Genomic DNA, 24,404 nt, shown 5'->3' with positions numbered 1-24,404 from the left:
TGAAAATGGGGACTTATTTTTAGCAGAAAAAGAAATATCTGGATAAATGAGATGGTATTTTGCAAGGTTGTTATCAAGAATGTCACAGATTTGTGTCAGGATAACCGCAAAATATTCATGCTTGTGTTCCTTCATTTTTGGGAAGATACACTGTTGTACGTAAGAAATTTTAATAGAAATGTTGTAAAAGGGAAGGTGGTTTAAGCCCAAATTGTTTTGAAAAATCAATATTCCTTTATGTTTCTATATTGGTACTCAAAATAAAATTTTAAGAATGGAAGGGATCACAGAGACGGCTGTTGTATAATATATGAAAAGTCTTGTTTACATTTCAACTGTATATTGGCTTAGGCATGTGTTAATGAGAAGTGGGATAGTGAATTATTTTTCCTGTAAGGAAAAAGGGTTTATTTGACCTTCAGATTAACTTCTTGAAGTTACTTTACCTTAGTTTGGTTAAACACCTAAAAATATCAAGTGCAAAGGAAGTTTTTAGCACTGCGTTTTTAAAGCGGGTTAAAGATAATTATCCGAGACAGCCATAGTCGTTGATATCTAATCACAAATATTGATAGCATGCTGCTTGCTAAACATGAAAATGAGAACTCTTACATTTTTCTTTCCTCTTTCAGTTATCAAACACATTTTTGTCAAGTCAGCTTTCAAGTGCAGTGTCTCTAGCGATGCGTATCGTAGATTTAAATAGTATGTCAGTGAAGGGAGAGTGTGGACAGGGGCTATAGGAGTGTTTTGCTTTTCTGCTGGTGGTTTAGATTGTGCATAACCGTTTGTCTCAGTTTATTGGTAGGTAATTTTTTCTGTCTTGTATACAGATTTTTATCACAACTATTTAAATTTCCCTCCTCCCCCCTGAAATGATTTATTTTACAATTATTGAAGAAGTGCTGCGCAGAAGCGTTGGTGTGGCAGGGGAATCTAGACTTTCTCAGACATAGATGGAAATAAACCAACTGAAGGAAGGGACAAGCGGTTTCGTGTTGACCTGTCCTCTCTCATTCGTCCTGTCCATCCCGCTTGTGCTTCACCCAGCGCGAGTGGCTCCGTCCCCTGAGCGTAGGTGAGAAGAGCTTTGAAGAGAAAGCTCTCTTGGAGTACATGGCTGCAGGCTTGGAGCAGGAGCAGTTGGATGAGTTGTATTACTTCCAAAGCAAAGATGGTGTTGGCAGTGAAGACCCAAAAGCCCCTATGTACCAAAATGCTTAGATCCATGCTGACTTTAAATCTGAAACCACTACTTATATTCTTAAAATCAGTCACGGGCTTAAATACCTTCTTGAATTAGAATCAAAGCTGAGAACTGGGTTTTTTTAAAGAGTGGGAAGAGGTTAGTTAGTGAGAAAGCTTGGGGTAGTAAATGAGAATGGCATGAAATGAAGGGGATGTGCTACCGCAGCTGGAGATGGGAATGGAAGTTGGTTGGCAAATTGTCACTGCCATTATGCAGCTAACCAACATTTTATCACCCCCTCTGCCCCCACTCTAGGATTTCTGTCCCTGAGTCATGGCAGACAGAAGACCAGAGAAGTCATGTGAACAAGCATGTGAATCTCTTAAGCAGCAGGATTATGAAGTGGCAGTGAAGCATTGCACAGAGGCTCTCCTTTCCCTCAGCCAGTACCCCCCAGCTCACCTCCCGGAGGCATGCCAGGCAGAATTCGACCGCATCAAAATCGAGACTCTTCTGTATAGAATTGCTTCCTTGTTACAACTTGTGAGTGTCACTCTTTAATAGTAACTAGTGAACTGGAAAGAGCAATCAAATATCTTGTACTGTCCAGATTTAAATAAATTTGAGAGTTTTCTTGTGATTGGCATGTTGGTTTGCCACAGAATCGCACTTGCTGAAGCATGTATGAGGCTTTTCTCTTGTAGCTTTCCCTGGTATGTTTATTTTTCAGGATTGGGATCTCTAAGTAATTTGGGTCTAAATCACAGTTCTCTAAAAGAATGAAAAAGATTCCTTTAAATTTTTTTTTTCAATATATTCCAGGAAGGCAAAATATCTGGTTCTAGAGTATTATGTTTGTACAGTTCTGCTGATTTGTACAGTTCTGCTGAATTGTGTCCCGAACGACCTTGTCGTTAAAGAGCATGAAATTAAGGTTGCAAATCTAAACACTCAGAAAACAAACTTAAGGAATGCCAGAATTCAGATAGCCACTTCATGCCTTATTTAGCTCCCATTTGCATAGGCCCAACGTTATTAGCCTTTTGATCCTTGATCATACACTAGTTTTCCATTGTTAGGCTAGAGCATGTCTGCTGAAAGATGCAACTTCTAGGCTCTGGCAGATGTTTAATGGAAATGGGAAAACTGAGGTCTTTGTAAAGGTTTGTAAATGCAAGGCAAGGGGCATGACCCTGAATTATAGGTGATCCCACTGCCAAATCTCTGTCCTTCCTTTAAAGCATCAGAGAGCTACGCTTTCTTAAAGCAAAGGACATTACACTGCTTTGAGAATAAACCTACAACCTCCTTAATGCACCTACATTTGTCCTTACCTTTCTGTTTTAGAAATGTTATTACAGATTTACAGGGTCCTTGTCCACCCCACACCTTCATGCATTGGGTATGAATGGCTTCATCCCAAGTGGAAAACATTTGGCCAAGTTGTCAGACCTTGCTGGGCAGCTTTAAGATAAATCTTGCCCATCTGATTAGGGAGCATTTTTAAGCATTCTTTAAATAGAGAGCTAAATTAGACTATTCAGTGTGCCAATGAATAATTGGGAAGCTTAAGTTAAGATTGGACCAATCTTGTGGCTCTTCAGAGGAAGAGATTTGGAAAAAATGAAGGTTGTTTTTTTTTAATAGAAGCTGTGCTACTACAGACCTGATTTCTCAAAATCATTTGCATAGACCAATATGCAGATAGGTGCTTAGCAGTATTTAATACATTTCTGACCTGTATGCCTTTGAAAGTCCTGGGAGGCACCTACCTGGCAGTTCATCATAGTGAAAGTATTGCAGTAAGTCTTCAGGGGCTGTGGAAGAATACTTGTAATCCAAACCTTGCTATTAAAGACTTGGATTATATATATACTTAAAGGTTTATAAACAAACAAACAAACACCCTCCAAATTTTCCTTCTTGTTTTGCTAAATGGAGTAATTTTTAAAATCACCACTGACAAGATAGAGTAAAATAAAATATATACCTTACAAATTTCACCAGCACTGTATTAGTGCAACTTAAAAAAGAAATACAGTGGCTAGAAAAGAAAGTTAAGGTTTTTTATTTTTTCCTAAGTATTGTGAGCCACCTACAAACATACATAAAACATAGACCTTTGCCCATTCGCATTCCTCTTTATAATGTCCATTTGCTGAGAATTTGAGAAAAAGTCAGCATTCTAAGAACTAATTATATTATATTTGACATGTGACTGATGTTCTTTACGTGTTCCACCCAGGAAAAGACAAGGTAATGGATTCTAAAAAGTTTTAAGAAACTTGTAATTCAAGCATGTAGTTGTTTATGCTCACTGGAATAATGCTCTTTTTAAACTTTTCATGTTTTACCTTTCAGAAAAAGTATGGGCAAGCAGATGAAGACTGTAGGCATGGTATGCTTGTTTCTTTTTTATTACATAGTGTTATAAATTGCAGTCAGTTGTCTGAATTTTTAAAACTGATGCCCAGATTTTTTAGTTTGCTCACAGTGTGGTTTTTTCCCCTGGTTAAAATTCTGTATCTGCTTTATGATACTTTTTCTACTTTTTTTTTTTTTTAAGAGAGATCTCACTATTTTGTAACTCATATTGAGGTACCAGAACTCAAATGCATGTCTCTGGCACAGCGGAGCTATTTGGCTAACAGATATTTGAGTATACAAATGTAGGATGAATTGATAATGTTAGGGTTCTTAGGAAGATAAAGACAGCTGATTGTTCCGTCTCTCTTTCTAGGGACATGGTGGATATTTTGGTTTGCAATTTGGGCCTTGATTCAGAGCAAATCAAGAGGATGTACTTACATTTATTCCTATTTGTTAAAGCTTCCAAATGTGCATATGTCACATGGAAGTTGAGCCTTTCATGCTTCACTGTCTTGTTCAGTCAGGGTATTTTTAAAGGAATTAACCATCCTTCCTAATGATCTGTTATTCATGTATAATGCAAGTGATTCAAAACTACTGAGAACATCTGCTGAATTTGGTAAGCGTTGGAGCAGGGGTTGTCAGATTTGGAAAGAAAAGGTGGGTAGATCCCACCTTTCAGTTTTTAGTTCCTTTACTCTTGAATTTAACAGGAAATTTGCTCAGACCATGGTTTTGTTATACAGGCCGCGTGATAGACTATTCTGACATCCCGGTGCTAGCAGTGACAATCTGTAAATCGTTCCTTTCTGGTTTTGTCTGTGGTGTGGTTTTCGGGTTTTTTTGATGCATGTGACTGCTACTCAAGTCATAGTCTGGGGAAGTACTGGGGCTCTGCAGCCTGCTTTGTGGAGCTCCACAAAACATAACTAAGGAAAGTAAATCTGCTTTCTGTAGATGTAAAACTGAAATTTAACATATTTAAACAGGCTGAACATCCTTTAAACAGTGTCATTCTTAAAATAGTCTGGATTTTTTTTTAAAGCTGCTGCTTTTAACTGTCGATACATGCCAAGAGTGTAATATTCTGACTAACCTCACAGTTGTCTTTCATGATGGCAAATAAAAGTGAGAGAGACACATACGGAAAGATGAGTGGTGGTTAAAGGAGGTAGGAGGGAGAATGCTGCTTAATGAATAGTATTCCCATTGATGAGATCTGGTGGGTTTGTCATAGAGGTAGAGGGGTGACATTCATCTGAGAATTCTTTTCCTGGCATGTGTGTCAGTTATCAGCATCTCAAAGGAACTGTCATGTTAGCTGTTTTTCTTCTCACTGGACAGGCATAGAAGTGGGTGGAATGGGAGCACTGATTTTTTTTTTTAATTTTTTTTAAATAAGGAAGAGAAAACAGCTTCAAAATGTATATTAGTAACAAAGAAATAGTATCCATTTGAATGTTAATTTCCTCAATTCATGCCAGCATGTTCTGCAAATATTTTTTCCTGAGGACATTTTTTAACTTACTAATGCCATATTGTTGCATGTATATAAAAACGGTGTGTGTATATACACACACACACACAGAGTATTTTTGTGAATGTAGTATTGGCGCGTGGTTCCCTATGATGTGCTGTTATCAGCTGTAGCCCAGCATCTGACAGTTGATTACCTACATTTATAATACTGAAAGGTCTTAGTTTTATGTTTCAAATATCCTTGGGAAGAAGCAACCTTAGCATGGATTACCTGATACTCACACTTCCTTGATACTCATATAGACAGAGATTTATTCAAGCAGCTGTTCTGTCTTTTTGCACGACTCGACATGTTGCACACCTTTGACACTTTTATTTTAACGTGAGTGATAAGTACATTTTGGAATAGCTGGAGAAATGTATGTTCTTTATATTACGCTGCTTGCACGGTTACAAGGAATGATGATAACTTACCATCTGTTAAATTATTCCACAAATCTTTGCCAAAAGATACTTGTTAACGTGTTGTAACTTTTTATGTGCAACTGTGTGTTTTAGCTTGGTGATACTGTGCAGTTGATGATATGAAATATCGTAATTGGACATCTAGTCTTTGAGGTTAAAATAGCAAACAGTCAGGCATGTTAAACCTATTTCTGGCGCGGCTCCTGCTGATTTGGGAAGTAAGCTCTATTTCTGGCAGCGTGGTCAGTATGATCAGAGTGGTGAATTCAGACTCATCTTTGAGGCACTTTATAAACAGGGTTTAGTTATCATTTCAGTTTGAAGAGAGGTCTGGTTGTTTTTATGTAAATGTTTTGTGGGACTGTTTTTTCCTTAGTCTTCCACGCAATTTCTGTTAACGTTGTGAACGTCTGTTGAGTGGGGAGTTTGATTTATTATTCTGAAATGTAATCCTGAAGTTGTGGTGAATGTGAAATTCCTGTTAGCACTCACAGGAGCTGTTTCCATCTGCATGAGTAGCAGTATAAACACAGATGTTGATGTTGCCTGCAATAACACTAATATGTATTATAATTGCCTAATTTTAAACAACTGTCCAGGCTTCTTTTCAACTCACATGCTTAGCTTACTAGCTTTTTAGTCACTCTGGCATTTTGTTTTCTGGCCAGGTAGTATGTATGATTAAGTGTTATTCCTGCTTGTCTGAAGCACGTCTGTATCGTGAAATAAATCCCTTCACTGTTGAAGTGTCAATGGAAGTGTCTGTTTGGCCAGCTATCTGATCCAGGGCTCGAAAGCCTTAGGAAAGTTTTCTGTTACACGGAGCCTGTAAATTTCTGGACTCAAACAATCGTTCCTATATCCTGCACTTTACAGTGTAAGTGAATAAAAGGCCTTTTAAAGTAGCAGGAATTGACCACGCGGAGGTTAGCTATATTTGGAAACGACAGGGCATGCTTTTTGTGAGCATGAATGGATCTTCCTGAGCATGTTTGTGTTACTGAGCAGTTGTTGGTTGCTATTTTTTTATGCCCTTTCTGTGAAGAGGAGGTCCTTTGTGTCTGTGTCAGATACTTGAATTTACCCTTCCCGTATTTAATTTTTGTCTATTTTAGCATGTAAACATCACAACCTTTTTTGAGCTCATGTACACCATTTCTTAAATTGGTGGGAGACAAGTTTAAAGTTAATATTAGACAAGAGCAAGTAATACTTCCTTTACATCCAAGACTTGTCTTTCCAGGAAGCCATGGATTCAACCCAGGTTTCAGACTTGATTTTTATGTTAAAGGTGAAGGAAAATGGTATATAGTTTATATAACTGTATGCTGTGATGAAGCTAATGGTTGCTGATTTGTGTTGCAGTGCTGGGAGAGGGGCTGGCCAAGGGAGATGGATCTTTCCGTGCGGTGCTCTGCTGCATGCATCTTAAAGGGAAGCTGCAAATTGTGTCTAATGTTCTTTCCAAATCACTGATGGGTGAATCACTGGTAAGTGGGTTTGCAACCTACGTCATTTAAAAAGAGGGTTTGTATTTCCTTCTTTAAGATTGTTTTTAATAAGAAACTTCTGCACATAGCTTTGACTGGCAGGTTGCAATAAAAACGGTTTGTGTGAAAAAGACCAAGATACGGACATAGGCACACATGCATCATCAGAATACCCAGGTTGTTGCATTACCAGCGTTTCAGAGTTGTTAGTATTCTGAAGAGTTTTTTTCATTGCTGGTCCTGAATCCTCAGGGAATGCAAAACAATTTGCGTATTTGTGCGATTGACTGGAATAATATGAATCTCAAACTTTTTGCTTACTTTTTTTAATTTGCACCTGGCATCATTTTATATGTGTTTCAGGAAGTTTAGCCTTCTAAGTAGAAAAATTATTGATAGGACTTCAAAATAACTGGCCCATGATAAAATTGTAAGGTACATGAAAAGCTTTTCAGGAAAAAACCCCAACTTTGCATTTCAAGACAAAGATAAAGGTCTGAGTTCAAAGATTCTATTTTATCCTTGAACTGTCAAAACTTGCAAAGATGTTTTTAACCCCATACATGTAAGTAACTGTTCTGACCCTTGCATGACTACTCATGTGGGAAAATTAGGGACATATATAAGTCTCCAAAGGATAGTGTCCTTTTTCTTTCTGTAATCTAGATTAAATAACATGCAGTTCATCACCATGAACTGCTGGCTATGCCAAACCCAGAAACATGGTCATAGCAGACGAGCCACTCTGGCCAGACCATGAGGAACATGTAAGTAACATCAGAAACTGTTGTAAGAGAGCCTCTTACCTCGAAATTGGATCATGTCTCCTATATTGTGGTGCTTAAATTAATCAGTAGGTTGTTTTTGAGAGGGAGTTCTGTTTGTCTGTCTGGTATATATCCTGAATTCCCTCCCCCCCTGCCATTGGCTGTTTTTACATAAAGAAAGGGTCTTTTTTTTTGTTTAGCTGGTGTTTTCTAATGAAAAAATGTTTCAAGTAAAAATTCCTGGTGAGGTTGAAGGAAACTTGCCTTTGGGAAAACTTAGTGAAGTAGCCAAAAGCTCCTTATCGCAGGAAATATACAGCACCCTTGTTTTGAGTTATTGTTGTGCAAATAAAGGTAGCTTCACATATAATTTCAGATTTTCGTCCCAAAGCAGAGTTTGAGATGTTTTTACAAGCTTTAGGTTGTTAGACAGGGTTGTTTTCTGTAGGAGTATTAAAATCAGCAACTGATTTACTGACTTGTGCCATTGTCTGAGAGAAGCAAAGTTTTGCAATGAATTTGTTGAAGAGTTGGAATCCATCCAGTTTCCTCCCCAGTGACTTAAGGGAATGATTCTTGGTAACATTTTTATACTCCGATACATTTAAGCTCAACAGGTTCAATTTGCAGCCTTCTGCTGAAGAAGTGAAAAATCATTTAAAAAAAAAAGCCTAAGTGTGAGAATTGTTGAGTGTGTAAGTTTTCAGCAAAGAGAGCAATTTCTGCTGCTCAGTAGCACAGTCAAAATGTGGAGAAGTCTAATAAATGTAGTAGCACTTAATTAAATTTCTGCAAGAGATTATTGAAATAAAAGCCACAGGTCTGGATTCCTTTAATCAAAGTTTTGACTTACATGGGTGTGAAATTATGCTTAGCTATATATTTCAGGTAAATTCAATTTTGAACGATTTTTACTTCAGATGTACTTGGATATGCTGTTATTTTTACTTACATGGCTATTCTTTGCTTTTTAGTGAAAACCTTAAAAATTATGTCATCTACATCAGAGCAGAAAGAGTTACGAAACCATAGAAATGAGTAATGTGTAAAGTAGATTCTTTAGAAGTGAATGCATCACTGCAACAGCAGTGAAAGTTTATAATATTGATTCCTTTAGAGCGATGTGTTTTGCCCAAATTGTTCTACATATGCTGCTCTCCTGCACTGTTCTGTATTGATAGTTGCTGTAAGGCTGGTGCTGGTTTTGGCTGGTGTAAAATGCCTTTTTATCACTGTAATGTTTGCTCAGTGTTACGTAGTATGTCATATAAAATTGTGCATTGTAAGTCAAACCCGTTTTTCTTTCTTGCTCTTCTCCTTAGTGGTGGTGCAGAGGAAATGAACTTTGTTGCTCTGATGTAATGCATGTGAAGGTTTATGTGTTTGTATTAATATTCCTTCTCTCCTCAGAACGGGATGGTAACTAAAGATCTGACACGACTGAAAACACTTCTTGCTGAAACAGAGGTAATTATGAGCATATTATTGGGAAAATAATGAGCAGTACCTGAAACAGCTAAAAGGCTTGTTTTCCTGTGTCTCAGGGGACCTGGGTGCACTATGAACATACTGGGTCGAACATCGTTTCCACTGGTGTCGGTCATTCCCTCCTACCTATTCAGGAGCCTTTCATAACAGTCTTGCGTGATGTATGAAAAAATAGAGTAAGATACTAACAGGTTGTTGACTCTCTTGAAGCAGTGAGTAGGAAGAATTCAGAGCATCTAAATCTTATTATATTTTTCTCTGTTGAAAATGATTTTGAAGTAATAAACATGACTTAATAAATTGGTTAACGAATATAAATGGCCTCCCAGTCATCTTTTTTTGTGTGCGAGGTTAATCTGTCTTGTCTATTGACCAAACTACCACTTCTTCCTTTTTCATTATGCTTTTGTTGTTGATTTGGGACTTATTTTTAATGTAGATTCATAGCTGAAAGCCATCTTCGTACGGTTTAGGCTTTTGGACTTTTGAAAACTTCACTGCAGTCCACATTAAAATGGTCACAGGCTCTTGTAAAAATCTCTCAAGTTTTCTTCTAATAACGAGTCGACTCAGTGTTCCTGTCAGAATAGCTGTTCGCAATGGCTGCACTCCGGTTGTTAGGTTACTATGGAATTCCTGTTTGTGACTGGGAGTGTTTTCAAACTTCTGATTGATGGTTTTGTATTGGTTGTTCTAGAACACATTTTGACAGCAAAGAAGCCAAAGCAGTTCTTGTTGATGAAATTGTCTTGTGTTCCTTTATAACAGTGGGGTTTTTTTTATATAATTGTAGGCAGCTGGTAAGGTACCATCAGGATATCATGTAGAAGATTTAGAAGAAGGTATGTAACTCAGTTTTAAAGCACAACATTCCTTAGTAGTCAAAAAGCAAAAAAGAGGCTTGACTGTTGTGATGGGACCCAGGGACTGAGGCAGAATGATCTGATCTTTGACTGAATTTGGAGACAGAAGTTTCTATTTATTGGTCTAAGTGCTGTGTCAGAGCCTGCTCCATTCTGCAAACTGTTTGAAATGTGCCTTCACAGCCTCTGGACCTTTGTTCTAAGTGAATTTGTAAGGGATTGAAAATTAATTTTTGGTGGATAATTTTGCTGATGTACTAACACCCTTTGGGTTGATGTTAGAGGTGCAGTTCCCTGGGCAGTTACTATCTGACCCAGAAATACTTGGCAATTGGAAAAGTAACCTAAGTTTTGACTCCTCTGCAGGGTCCCGGGATGGCTGGCAGTTCCGCCCTCCACCCAGGGGAGTCACAAGCAGTGAAGAATATACACTATGTAAAAGGTAAAGTCATTGCTTTATACCAGCGTTCTCCAAGGGATCATAATGAAGGCTTCCTCTTTTATTTAGCTGCTGCCAGAATGATTAAGGGCTCAGGAAAATTAAGTTGCGTGTTAGAACAGGAGTTGATTTGTTCACAGATTTTGGGAAGGGTCAGTTTATCCAGAAGCACCTCAGTGTATAAAATGGAATCGCTGGCTCCATTTACAGGAGAGTGCTTTGAGGACCATTTTTCTAGTGACAGGTCAGCATCTGTCTTTTTCCCTTACCTTTGCTAATTTGTATAATGTCAGAGGTGTAAGAAGTTCCAACAGACAACAGTGTTAGTGAACCGAAGCACAGTGAAGTGTGCTTTGACAGCAGATAGGGCACATGCCTTCAGAGAAATGGGCTTTGTCTTTTTCAGATAAAAAAAACGTTTGTAGATTTTTCCCTCCAGATCTCATTATTTCCATTTTGCATAAGCTGAAATACACAGAGGTGAATTGCCTTGCTGAACATCCAATAACTTGTATTGGAGTTTCTCCTCCTTGTCTTTTCAGTCTGCTAGTCTATATTGGCTGTGGTTTGTGTTGTTAATCCTCATTACTTATGTAAAACTCTATTAATACCTATGGGGAGGAACCATCATTATGCACTTGATTCTGTCATATATGTAACTTATGCAAATAAATTATTTTAAAAACATGAGCAGGAATCTGATCTGCTTTTTAAGAGACATGATTGAATTGCTGAATTTGGGCTACTTTTGGCATGATTTTCTAGAGGTGCTAAATCTTGACAACTCTTGTTGACTTTTATTGTATCTGGTGCATATTCAGCAATTATTAAAAAGCAGATATTTACAATTTTTGGCTCATGATTTTCTGTTAATTAATGCCTATACCATGTTTCCAACCGTGCTCTGAAACATTTTTCCACTAAAGCTGTAATTGGCTTTGTGCACACTGGTAACCCTTACAGTGAGAAGGATATGCTTTGCTCAGCAAATCCATATGAACAGTATCATTCTGACCGTGGACTAAAGATCTGAGTTCCTTGTGAGGAGACAGTTACGGGTACTGAATACGAATTTTTGAAGATGTGATTTGTTTCTCCCATGTGTGCCATAAAGCAGTAGGAGTACAGCATATTTATTCTAGCTAATGAAGCTATGGAATTGCAGGAGGTATTAAATAAGAAAGTAAAACGAGGAAAAAAAACCTGGTAAAAATATGAATGATGAGAATTTGGAAAACTTGCGTAATGGTGACAAATTTTAAGGTAATATGCTTTCTTATTAAATAATGAAAAGGGAAACTAACTGATATTAAATCTGCTATGTAGCTGAGAACAGGTCAACAACTTTTTATGCTTGCATTCAGTTTCTGTTGGGCCATGAAAATCATAATTGTACTTCAGCATTTTAATGCAGTGGTGAGGGGGAAAATTTACAACACAAATACTGAAATTGACAGCCAAGAAAAATATTTTGATTTAAAATGTATTAAGGAACACAGCTTGAGAAGGCCTTTAGTAAAGTTGTGGCATATGTCATGCTTATTTTATTTATGATTTGTGCACTCAAACCTTTAAATACTTTCACTTTTCTTAAAGGAGTAGCGTATGCTAAAGTCAAATTATAGCCACTGGTTAAGCTGTGGCCTAGATAGCCAGGTACTTCTGCTGCAAGGTTTTTGTATTATAGTCAGGTGGTACTTGTGTTTGTCATGTAGTTCAAAGTTCATATTCTAGTTACATAATACATTCACTACAAGAAGGTTATTCAGTCACGGATCCCCTTCTGCTGTCTTCATCAATAACAGGGAGTTCTGATGTGCTGTATTAATTTCGTCTTGCTACATCCTTTCTTTTTTACAATAATGCATCACTGTAGGAAGAGAGTCTTAATATAAGTATATACATAGATATCCACATGAAATTAAAATACAGTTATGTTGACAGAGTGTCTATAAACTTAATATCCTGACAGAGATCAGCCTGCCTGGCTTCATTTAGAATAAATGTGATGCTTACATTAACTCTTGATAGTCTCCTTATGCAAAACAAACAAACAAACCAGCCTTCTGGCCTGATGTTTATTCTGTACAGAATCCCAGACTGGTTTGGGTTGGAAGGGACCTTAAAGCCCCCCAGTCCCACCCCCTGCCATGGGCAGGGACACCTTCCATAGCCCAGGTTGCTCCAAGCCTCATCCAGCCTGGCCTTGGACACTCCCAGGGATGGGGCATCCACAGCTTCTCTGGGAACCTGTCCCAGTGCTCCCCACCCTCTGCGGGAAGAATTCCTTCCTGATGTCCCATCTCAATCTCCCTCGTTCCATTTAAACCCATTACCCCTTGTCCTGTCGCTCCCTGCCCTTGTAAAAATTCCCCCCCAGCTTACTTATAGCACCCCAGGCACTGGAAGGGGCTCTAAGGTCTCCCCAGATCCTTCCCTGCTGCAGGCTGAACCCCCCAACTCTCTTGGTCTCTCCTCATAGCAGAGGGGCTCCAGTCTTCTGAGCATCTTTGTGGCCTCCTCTGGTCTTACTACAACCGGTCCACGTCCTTCTTATGTTGAGGGATCCAGAGCTGGGCACAGCACTCCAGGTGGGGTCTCAGGAGAGCAAAGGGGGAGGATCACCTCCCTTGACCTGCTGGCCACGCTGCTTTGGATGCAGCCCAGGATACAGTATATCCAATACCTTCTTAGCAGTATTACCACCAGACAGACCTTCAGAAATTACACCTGCACCCCCCCCTTCTTCATTTTGCTCTCTATTTTTTAAAGTGCTTCAGTTTTGAAGAATGATGAAGGTGCAGCTACTGCCTTGTGTTCTATGATTTTAATGCAAAGTTTAATTATACTAATAGTTTACAAGTTATACAGGTATTTGCCCAGACTTGTAATAAGTTATGAGAACTTGAATGCTTAAATTAAATACCGGTGTTTGGAATATCAGTGATTTTGATGCATCAGTGCCATGCCATTAATGAAAAATGTAGTTCTTCAACAGATCCTTAACCTCTGCAAAAATAGATCCTTTTAGACTGATACACCCCTTACAAAGAAGAGGATTAAACCTTTTCCTTGAGAGATTCCTGTGTAGGTGTATTTAGTAGAAAGGACCAAGTGATGTCACTGTTACTCCAGAAAAAACTGCAGAAAGAGTATTTATCAGCTAGTAATGTAACTGTTGGAGGAAATTATACTGTACCTTCCCTTTGCCCCTCATTATCAGTGTTTTATTCAAACTAACACAGTGCCTAGTCATCTCAGGATGGTCCATGATTTCATTGTGTTAATTGTTGTACAAGCACTTGATTCTTTCTTCTTTGAAGCTGGAAATTTTGTAAGAAGACTTCTGTCCCTCTGTGTTTCAAAGAAATTTGAAATACTTTTCTGGACTCTGCAGTAATCTCTTACAAAATGCTGTGTATGTGTATATATTTCCAAATGATTTTGCATGGACTAAACTGCCTTTAGTTCTGTGTGAGAGTTAATGTCCTCTGGCTTTAAAAGTAAAATTTTGGTAAATTATTTTTTTTTTTAATTGGAGACTGAAAGGATCAAGGCATAATCGTTTTTCCTATTTTATGTAGATTTTTAGAGCAAGGGATCTGCAGGTACGGTGCACAGTGTACTTCAGCACATTCCCAGGAAGAGCTAACAGAATGGCAAAAACGATACGCTTCCCGCTTGATCAGATTAAAACAGCAGAAGGAAAACAAACAATGTTCGGGCAGTTATATGGAAACCTTGATTGAGAAATGGATGAATTCGTTATCTCCTGAGAAAGTGGTAAGGAAAACATACTACTTCCCTATGTGCTGATGTTTAAAACTAACCAATGAGCCTGTTTTTGGCCCTTACTATCAGAGCTGGTCGAATTACTCCTTTCCAAGAAATTGTCCAACCACTTTGCTCCTCTTTCCATCCTGTCTTTTGTGTTCTTGCACAGGTACCAGAGACTGAGGTTGATTTCTGCAAAAGTACTCATTCTTTTCAGGAATTCAGCAGAGTTTGTGAATTAGAGTTTGTTCATTTTGGATATTTACTATTCCCAGTGCAGGATGGGTCAGCCAAGTCTCGTGGTGGTGTTCCTGTTCCTTGACTAGATGGCAGTACTTTTTAAACTGGAGAACACTCTTGTTTTCAAATGGCTCCTTTTCAAGTGCCTGCACCTGCCGGCAAAGTACGAAGAACAGCCAATCCCCCAAATGTTCAAAATTTTGAATACCAAAGGGCGCGGGGTATGGCTATGATCAAACCTAGCAGTTGTTTGGAATTCCAGAGAATGTTTTTGTGGCATTCGACCAGCTCTACTTACCACTGACCCTAAGGAGTTTTCAGTCCATCTATTGTTGATTAAATTCTGGGAAGAGTGGACTTAATGCAAAATGCATTAAAGCCTGATTCTGGTTCCCTGGTGTCTCTAGTCGCCTCATTGATGTTGGTGAGATCTGGGGTCTTCTGGAAAATGCAGTCTTTGGGCTTTGTTGTATCAGATCCTTCTTTCTAAATGATATAATATTCTGCTTTAAATGTTTACAATGACGTTGGGTTTTGATAATCAAGTCCTGTGGTTAATTGTCCTTAAACGAACAATTCTTTGCTTACGCAGTATGATCTAGTAGATTTGGCTTGCTTGTCTCTCTGGATTAGCACATATTTTCATTAATTCCTATGCAGGACTTGCATCAATCCTGCATAATCTCGGAAACCATTCTTTCCACTTCCTGTTAAAAAATACTACCTCTTCCTGAGTGTTTTTATGTTGATACTGTCTGTAAAAATTTAATGTTACCTTCTTTTTTCTTTTAATCTAGCTTAGTGAAAGTGTAGAAGGAGTGAGAGTAGAACATAATCCTGAGCTATCGGTCACTGTCACCACCAAAAAGTCTCATCAGACATGGACGTTTGCTCTCACTTGTAAGGTAGGACTACTTACCTTTTGAAAGGGAGTCAATAACTAGAATGCAGCCCATAAAGTTTTACAATTAAGATTTCAGTGGCATAATTCTTTTTAAAATAGTGAAACTTCCTAGCACCATCCTTTCTCTCTCTCTTCTCCGAGCAGCTCTGGTGATTATGTATCGACTGCCCAGGTTTCTGGAAAGCAGGCAGCACTTGGACCTGCTCTGAGAAGTTGAGAGTTCTTAGAAGCTCTCATTGTCTGATTGCAAGTGAAGATATTCCTGAAATAATTTCTGTGTTCCAACATACTGTCATTTCAACCTTTGCATTTTTTTTAATAGCCTGCAAGAATGCTGTATCGAGTGGCATTGCTTTATGATGCCCATCGTCCACATTTTAGTATCGTTGCAATATCTGCTGGAGACAGCACTACCCAGGTATCACAAGAAGTTCCAGAAAACTGTCAGGAATGGATAGGAGGAAAGATGGTCCAGAACGGAATAGATCATTATATATACAAAGTCAGTATAGCCTTTAACACAGAAATCTTTGGAACTTTTCGCCAAACTGTTGTGTTTGATTTTGGATTAGAACCAGTCCTCATGCAACGAGTAATGATTGATGCTGCTTCAACTGAAGGTAATGTATTAATTTTTTTTTAATAGTACAGGTTTTTTTCAAGCTATTTCTTTCCTTCTCATATTTCTTGGCATAACAGCATCTGTATTAACAACCTAGTGAGTGTCTTTTACTATATGTTATGTCCATCATATATATGAATGTACATAGTGGACAAAAGCTTCAGAGGGCGTAAATAAGGCAGATAACTGGAATATTACTCTGTGTTGGGATGTGGCTCCTAAATCGTGTCAGAATGCTTAGAATTTCTAGTTTGCTATGTGTCTGAAGGCAGCACTGAAATACGTTTATGTTTTTATAATTGTTCACATATTGATAAAAACGTTCAACGTGTAGAAAATGGTCAGTAGATGGATGAAGTGTTTCTGCATAAGAATAAACCTGGTCATTTATTCATTAATCAAAGCAGATTATCTGAGAAGTTGTATGTATATTTTTTTCCCTTTGCAATATGTGACTAGGCTTCTCAAAGGCAAGAGGCAAAGTATAGGTTTGTAACTCAGTGAATTGCTGTTGGCATGAATTTTGGAAATGTAAAGTATATATTTTTGTGTGTGTTCCCATAAAAAAACCACTAACTACATGTTACTGTAAGGGCTTTATTTGGTTTATGAAGTTGATCTGTGCCTCTCAGTTCAAACCTGAAAAAACTCCATTATCGGAAATATGTCAACAAATCGAAAGATATTCAAAGAGGTGGAAAAAAGAAGGAAACACTTTGATTCGCAGTAAAAGATTGAGAGCTAAATACAGGTCACTTTGTCTGCCACCAAGTGACATAGGGCTGGGATAGAGTATGGTAATTTTTTTATGGACATTTGAGAGATACAGGCACCAAAGAAACAGAATTGTGGCAATCGGATGTAAGCAGGAAGAAGAAAAAGAAGGAAAAGAGATAAAACTAAGAAAACATCAGTTTTCTATTCCTGGCCTTTATTTTCATAGAACGTGTCAACATTTGCAGCGTTAACAAAAAGCAACTGTAAATAGCAACTATCAAAGATCATGAACTGATCTCTGTATGACTCAAGAACTTGCAGCCAAGAGCAGGAAGACTGCACACGCTGTAGGATCTCTTGAAGCAGAGAATATATTGCATTGTGAACGAGAAACTACGCTAAGAAGCAAGGCTGTGGTGTTTTCAGGAACTATTACACAACTCCATGTGATAGTGTGGGTAATCACAGCTGACAGGCTTCCGAGGACACTGAGTTGCTGTCAAACCATTCTGTGGTCTTGGTCCTTGTCGGCGTTAACTAACTCCCGAGCGGAGCAGTAGAAGGAACAGCCGATGCACGTGAAGGGGATGGATGAACTGACGTCGCCCTCCCTGGCCCTACTGACGTTTCCTTCTCATGCGTTGCTTGTCTGTGTGCAGAGGGGTACTGAAGTCTGCAGGCAGGGCGTTACTAACAGTTATTTCAGATGAAAAGAGTGCTAGGTGCTTTGTAGATACATCCAAGTACAAAATTCTGGCCTTTTTCCAAAGGTAATCTAAGAAGTGTGTAAGCAGGCCAGCGGAGGGGGTAACTGTGGTGATGTGTGTCTGATTCCATGGTTTGTTTTACTTTTGGTGCATCCATGGATTGGGATCTCATGCAAGTGCTTTTTAAACAGAAAGCTGCCTGAGGTGTCTACATTTGCATTTAATTCAAAGCCCTTGCTATATATCTAGGCAGGAAGGAAAGGTCAACGTTAAAATATCTTAATGGAGGAGCCTCCAATACGCGTTTTGAAACCTTTATTTGCTATGGAAAAAGAGACCTAAGCGAAGTTTTCTGGGCACTGAGGATGTACAAAATGCTCTTTAAGAAAGGGTCATCGTATGTGCAATCTGTACCAGGAACTGTTTATGTCGGGCTTCCAGTAGCAGTCTCTCCAGTGCTGGAAAGTAAATTGCCATCTTTATAGAGAACAAGGACTCGATCCCAGTGTAATTTCTGAGCTTTTGTGATCTGCGGTGTGGTTAGTACCAGAGAAAGCTTCATTTATGGTGAGATGATTTCAAACACAGAAACCACACGAACATGGACTTTTTCTTGCCATACAACTGTAGCTACTGATACGGTTCAGGCTCGATATTTGAACTTGGCCTCTTGGTGAGCACATAGTTATGAGATTAGCAAGTAAGATGAGCTATGTTCCTGTAGTCACAATCAAGCTGAACTGAGATTTCTTTCGCTAAAAAGATGTTTTCCTTCTGTTTAGAATAAAGACAGTCAAGATGATGATAAATGTTTAATTTGAATTTGAAATGTTTAATTTGAACTTTCTTGCACATTTTTCGTCATTGGTTTGATATCCTGGATACCTATCTTGAATCCTACTCAGAGATAATACATTAAGATATCACAGCTTCACAGTAAATGCCAAATGTTTTCAGCTTTGCAATTTAACTGCAGTTCTATTAACTGATGCACCGTTGTCATAGTGTTTTTGTGGTGTTAATGGATATATTTTGGGTGGCTATAGACAGTACTTGGTCTTCTGTTTCTCATTTAAGCTTGTGGTCCCTGATATTGGGTTATACTGAACAATTAAATTCCTTTTCATTTTCTAACTTTAGAAATGTAACCTAACATGGTACAGAGTTTTGCCTAGCAAACTAGCTATATAATGCAACTGTCTGCAGAATACACATACTACGGTACGGTAGAATTCTTCTAAAGGCTTTCACAATGTCACAAATTTAATGATTACTTACCAGCTAGTTTAGCAGCTTTTTTATTGCCTTCTAAGTTTTCTACTATATGTTGTAAGGTTCTTCATTACCCTGTGTTTTTGAAATGAGATGATGTTGCAGTTAGGCGTTGAAAGCAACTGCCACGCCAAGTCCTTCCAAGTTGATTGCAGTTTTAAACTAAGAGTGCTTTCCTTGTTTGTCTGTATTCATTCTATTTGCCATCCATAGAATGTTTTATTTTCTGGTACTGTTTGAGAGCCTGCTTGCTCTCTGTGTACACCTGAAAAGTAGGGATGGTAATTACTAGCAGTGAACTTTGTAGAACTGTTGTAGGCAGAGAAGACCCTTACCTACACTTAGTTCATTTTCTGTAGCGGGATTATTTTTAGTAGTGGGGTTTCTTGTTTTCTTCTCTAATAAAAACCAAACACATACAGAGTTTGAACTTACTTCCTTTCCCTGTTTTGTATCTACATCCAGATCTTGAATACCTGATGCATGCACGGCAACAGCTCCTAACCACAGCTAAGCGCTGGGATTCTACTTCTAAGACTATTGTAGAATTTGAGCCTAATGAAACTACTGAATTGGAGAAGAGCCTTCTTACCAGATACCAAATCCCTCTGTCTGCTGACCAGCTATTTACACAATCTGTCCTGGACAAATCATTGACCAAGACCAACTATCAGTCACGGCTACATGACCTCCTTTATATAGAGGAAATAGCGCAATATAAGGAAGTTAGCAAGTAAGTGATACCTTTATAAAAACACGTCTTAGGTATTTCTTGCTGTCTTGTTAAAATGAGCCTGGCAACTTTTATTCATTAAGCCTACATGATTGCTTAAGATACTAAGTCTTCTGGTTTGTTGGAATCACTCCTCTAGAATTTAGGAAGAAGGTACTGTGAGTAGTTGTATTTTTAATGCTTTTAAAGCAGAAAAATGGTTCCATTTCTTTTTAGTACCTCAGACGGAGGGCAGAATGTTTGAATTGTTTTTCTCAGTATCTTCCATGGCTGCTGCACTCCGCTCTTGGGCTGGAATCCACCACGCGGAGGAATCACGCTTAAACACTTTGCAGAGTACAGAAATACTCTCCATCATACATATTTATAATCAGGCTGACTTTTCTAAGGCTTTTAAAAACAAAAGTGAGTTTAAAGTAAATATTATAAGTAAACAATATTTTTACTGCGTGAATTTTCATGTTGAGAATTATACTCACGCCTCATAGGAAACCTCAGAGCAGCATGCCCGTAGAAATGAAAGAATAGCAGGTGTATCCTGTGTGTAATGCCTCCCCTTTGGACACTTCGGTGCAGCGATAAGTTATTGCTCTTCTTTTTCTATCGCACAGGTTAATGAAAGTAAGTTTTAGTAGCGTTCTTGAAATCTTCTGGTTTGATAGTGTTTATGACAGAAATATTCTTTTGATCTTGTAGCTGACCCACTTTATTGTAGCAAGGCTCAAACTAGCACACTTCTCTTATCCTCTGTGACTAAGATCACACGCTTGGTATTCTCCAGCGAAGTGTCAGGGTTGCAAGCCTAGAAACAGGCCCTGAAATACAAGTGGGTTGTAGTACCTCTGAAGTGGTGCCATGAATGAAAATGTTGATGAGCTGCTACTCTCTGATGGGTTCGTGTATGTGTATCGTAGAAGTAGTAGGGTTGGCAACATGGTCTCTTACGACAAGACTGGGATCACAGGAGTGTCTGCAGTTCAGATGGGAGTGAATTGTTGGGTTTTAAGACTGCTGATGATTTCCCGCTTTCTAGGAAAACACTGTTTCAGACTTCACATGGGATCACCTGCTGGAACTACTGAAAAGTACCGGATGATGGTTGTAGTGGCTTTAAAAAGTCTTGAACTCCGTTGCAAGGGAATTCATTCTGGATAGTCTCAGGGACCTTTGCTTTTAAATCATGTTTATTCTAAGATTTCAAGAGGCCTTTATAAAGATTACTCTGCATGACTACATCACAAAGTAGAGTGGCCAGGGTCAGAATAAAGGAGCCACTGCTGTCTAATTTCCACATACAAACATACTCTAAGACAAAGCAAAACAATGCTCTGGTCTTGATACTGGTTTGATTTTTGGAAAGTTTTGCCTTACATACAATCTGTTGGTGGTTTTAAAACTCTTCCTTTCTCTCTTGCACACTCGAAAGAAACCCAGCATATATTTGTTAGCGCTAGAACTGACTCTTTTCTTATATGAATGTTAAAGAATGTGTGAGGTGACAGATAGCTCCTTCCGTGCAGCACGCTGTCTGCTGCCGTAATTACAGAGCAGATTTATCTTCAAAGCTGTGAAAAATTAAAGTAATGGGTTTGATGGGAAATAAATGTGCTTTTTCGTTGCAGTGTCTCACACGTGTCAGTACATAGGTGGGTGGCACCGCGCACACCCGTCTGAGCTCTGCGTGTGTAAATGTAAGGGGAGATGTGCTGAACGTACTTTTAAGAGGTTGTTATATGGGGCTTCATTCATAAGGGGTTCATTTGCCTTTTTGGAGTTTGTTTGCATTGTTACTGGAGGAATGAATGGTGTAGGAATTCTTTAATTTCTGTGATTTTAAATAAAACAGGCTTTTCTGTAGCTAGTTCCAGTAACACTGCAACTAGGCTGGGATTTTGCAGTGCTTAGGAGTAAACAAGTTTTTCTGTTCCGTTTGTATAAACCTGACTGAAACCCTCTTTCTGTGTAATGTGCAAAACAAGGGAGAAGAAAGGATGAAAGAAGCAACTTCTGATTTTTAGTTTTTTTTTTAAGTAATCTAATCCTTGGAGGATTTTGTAGTTTAAGAGTTTGCCAGCAGGTGTCACCTTACTCAATAGAAATTGCTTGATAATCTCTAGATTCCCTCTAGCATAGCAGGTTGAGTTTAGTCATTTATAAAGACACCCACCTGCGCCTTGTCTCAGAATGGCAGTAATACTGTCTTCCAGCACCATTTTACAAATCCGAGTTCGAGAATGAGCTGATGCACGTTCTGTAGCGTAGGGATTCAGCTTTAGGGAAGTTGTAACAAAACAAATTCACAACAGCATGTGATTGTATCTTAGTGCTCAGATTGGTTACAGTGTTAAATGTTTTATGTAGTATTTTAACAATCCTCTGAAGGACATATGAGCTGGTTTAAGTGTTGCTAACTCGCTGATACCTGCTTTGGAGTAGTGCAGCACTTGTATAGAAGAAAGCTTGGGTTTTTTTGTTTTGTTTTAGCATGTGTGGAAATCCAAAGGATTACACTTAATTCCTGTGCGCTCCCTGAAGCACAGGCTTTTGGGTGATTGCTTTAGCTGCAGCTTGCGCAGTCACCTTTGTGGTTACTGATGCACCGAACAAAGCCCTCTTCCGTAAGAAGACATCTCTTGCTTTCTGAGAGTGGGGCAGTGTGAAATTTGGGTCTGACCGTATTGTGTAAAGAAGCAGTTGTTACCACAAGGGGGAAGACTTGCAGGTCTTCTACAGGATTCGTGATTTGTCAGATACGAAAAAATACATTAGATTGGTTTGGTAGATGTTTAATTGCCAAGCTAGCTAAAATGTTCGATTTTATAGTTACAGGCTTGTGAATACTGACACTAACAGGGCTTAAATGATAAATTACCAGTTTGTTAGGTTAAAATAAAAAGGATAAGATTTCAAATAAAACCAGTATAAGTATGAAAAGTATTATAAGAAAATGAGTTTGTTTCCAAGAAATCTGATTTCGTTTGTGAAAACCTTTGGGGTTCACTTTTTTTTTCCCTGTAATCTGTTACAACTTTAGGAAAAAGTTGCTTATGAGAACTGAATGTTGGTAGTAGGACAGACTTTTCCCCCCTTTAAATTATTTTCAAAACCAGGTTGAAGCAATGTGTTTAAAAAAACCCCAAACACAGTAGGAGGAGATTGGTAGCTATTGGTGAGTGGTCAGTGAAGTGTGCTAATAAGTCACTTTAATGTGTTGTGCGTGTGACTTCTAGAAAATGGTAACTACAGAGAATGAATTTTACATCCGTGGTTACAGGAGGAACTTGCTGCTCATAGGGATTCTGTGGATAGATGGTTTATATGGCTGAGCTGCTGATGCCATTCCCTCAGTTCAGATAAAATTATTCCATTTAATGCCTACATTCTGATTTTTTTGCAGGCATTCTACTCAATCCCTCTGAATTATAGGTATTATACCATTTTCCTTTTAAGATGTAGATTACAGTCTTTGGCGTGCAGCCTGGAAGAGATACATGAAATAAATAGGAAACTTACTCTGTTCTTTGCCAGCATGTCTGTCCTTAAATACGTAATATAAGCTTGCAAACTATTTTAATAGAAGTCTTTAATGCTTTGGGACATGCATAGCAATTCTAATTCACCCTTAAATTATTTTGGCTTCAGAAAATCTAGTATTTGATTCTCTCTTAATGCGGATTCTTTTTTTAGGCCTCATAGATTTGGTTCTTTTGAATATATGTTTTATAGGCTATAATCAAAAGGAAAATGTGTAAACATAGGGCAGCCACTTGCTTGCAAAGGACCAGTTTGGCTCTACTTGTTTATGTCTAAAAGTTACACATTCAGAATGTAAGGCAGTGGATCTTCAGTGTGAGTGCATGAAACTTCTGAATCTGAGTATTCTTCTGCACTGACTTGATGCTTTCTTACTTAGGTTCAACATAAAAGTGCAATTGCAGATTGTAGCAAGCTTCATGCTCACTGGTGTTTCTGGAGGTGCCAAGTATGCCCAGAATGGACAACTCTTTGGCCGCTTTAAGCTCACTGAAACGCTTTCGGAAGACACTTTGGCTGGACGGCTGGTGATGACCAAAGTCAATGCTGTTTATTTATTGCCTGTCACTAAAGAGAAGTCAGCACAGACCCAAGGAACCAAAGAGAAGGTTTATGAAGCAGCTATTGAGGAGAAAACAAAGGATTATATCTTCTTGAGGGTATCCAGGGAATGCTGCGAAGAACTTAATCTTCGTGCAGATTGTGAAATGCAGGTAAGTCTGAGCAGAAGTGGTTTTTGTATGGGAACGGTTTGCATTGTCTCTGTTTTGTCTACGCCCAAAATAATTGCATGCAGATATGAAAAGGAATTTTGTTATTCATCATCATACACAGAAATCAGGGCATGGATGAGAATTTCAGATAGGTGAACATACATAAAAATAAATTTATATATGTGTGTGTGCAGATGTGTTGTATGTATATATGAGTCTTATTATTTGGAAAATAAATATTTTTAGAACTGTTACAGATTAAAAATATGTTTTATAATTAATTTCATTTCTGGCAAAATTCTTCTGAGATCATTAGGCATTGCTTGCAGATTTTTGCTTCTGTATCTCATGGTTTTGCAAGTCCATAGCAGACCATCAAGATGATCAGAGGGCTGGAGCACCTCTCCTATGAGGATAGACTAAGAGAGTTGGGCCTGTTCAGCCTGGAGAAGAGAAGGCTCTGGGGAGAATTTATAGCACCTTCCAGTGCCTGGGGTGGGCTACAAGACAGCTGGAGGGGACTTTTTACAAGGGCCTGTAGTGACAGGACAAGGGGTAGTGATTTTAAAATGAAAGAGGAGAGATTGAGATGGGACAGCAGGAAGGAATTCTTCCCGCAGAGGGTGCGGCTGGGACAG

General features: G+C 38.6%; 1 protein-coding gene across 1 annotated transcript in view; it reads left to right on the top strand.

Annotated features, from left to right (window-relative positions):
- The first annotated feature begins 1,502 nt into the window (after window positions 1–1,502).
- HELZ (helicase with zinc finger) overlaps window positions 1,503–24,404 on the top strand; it is a 70,324-nt gene continuing 47,422 nt past the window's right edge. The window contains exons 1-11 of the mRNA XM_010159604.1: window positions 1,503–1,732; window positions 3,551–3,587; window positions 6,869–6,993; window positions 9,171–9,227; window positions 10,042–10,090; window positions 10,478–10,553; window positions 14,135–14,333; window positions 15,362–15,469; window positions 15,791–16,088; window positions 19,252–19,519; window positions 23,433–23,766. Coding sequence (XP_010157906.1) covers window positions 1,523–1,732; window positions 3,551–3,587; window positions 6,869–6,993; window positions 9,171–9,227; window positions 10,042–10,090; window positions 10,478–10,553; window positions 14,135–14,333; window positions 15,362–15,469; window positions 15,791–16,088; window positions 19,252–19,519; window positions 23,433–23,766 — 1,761 coding nt within the window. The 5' untranslated portion in view covers window positions 1,503–1,522. The remainder of the gene's footprint in view (window positions 1,733–3,550; window positions 3,588–6,868; window positions 6,994–9,170; window positions 9,228–10,041; window positions 10,091–10,477; window positions 10,554–14,134; window positions 14,334–15,361; window positions 15,470–15,790; window positions 16,089–19,251; window positions 19,520–23,432; window positions 23,767–24,404) is intronic.

The sequence above is a fragment of the Eurypyga helias genome, unplaced genomic scaffold, assembly GCF_000690775.1.
Source record: "Eurypyga helias isolate BGI_N326 unplaced genomic scaffold, ASM69077v1 scaffold4949, whole genome shotgun sequence".
NCBI lineage: Eukaryota > Metazoa > Chordata > Aves > Eurypygiformes > Eurypygidae > Eurypyga > Eurypyga helias.
The sequence above is the reverse complement of the archived record's forward strand: the minus strand, read 5'-3'. Positions and strand labels throughout refer to the sequence as shown.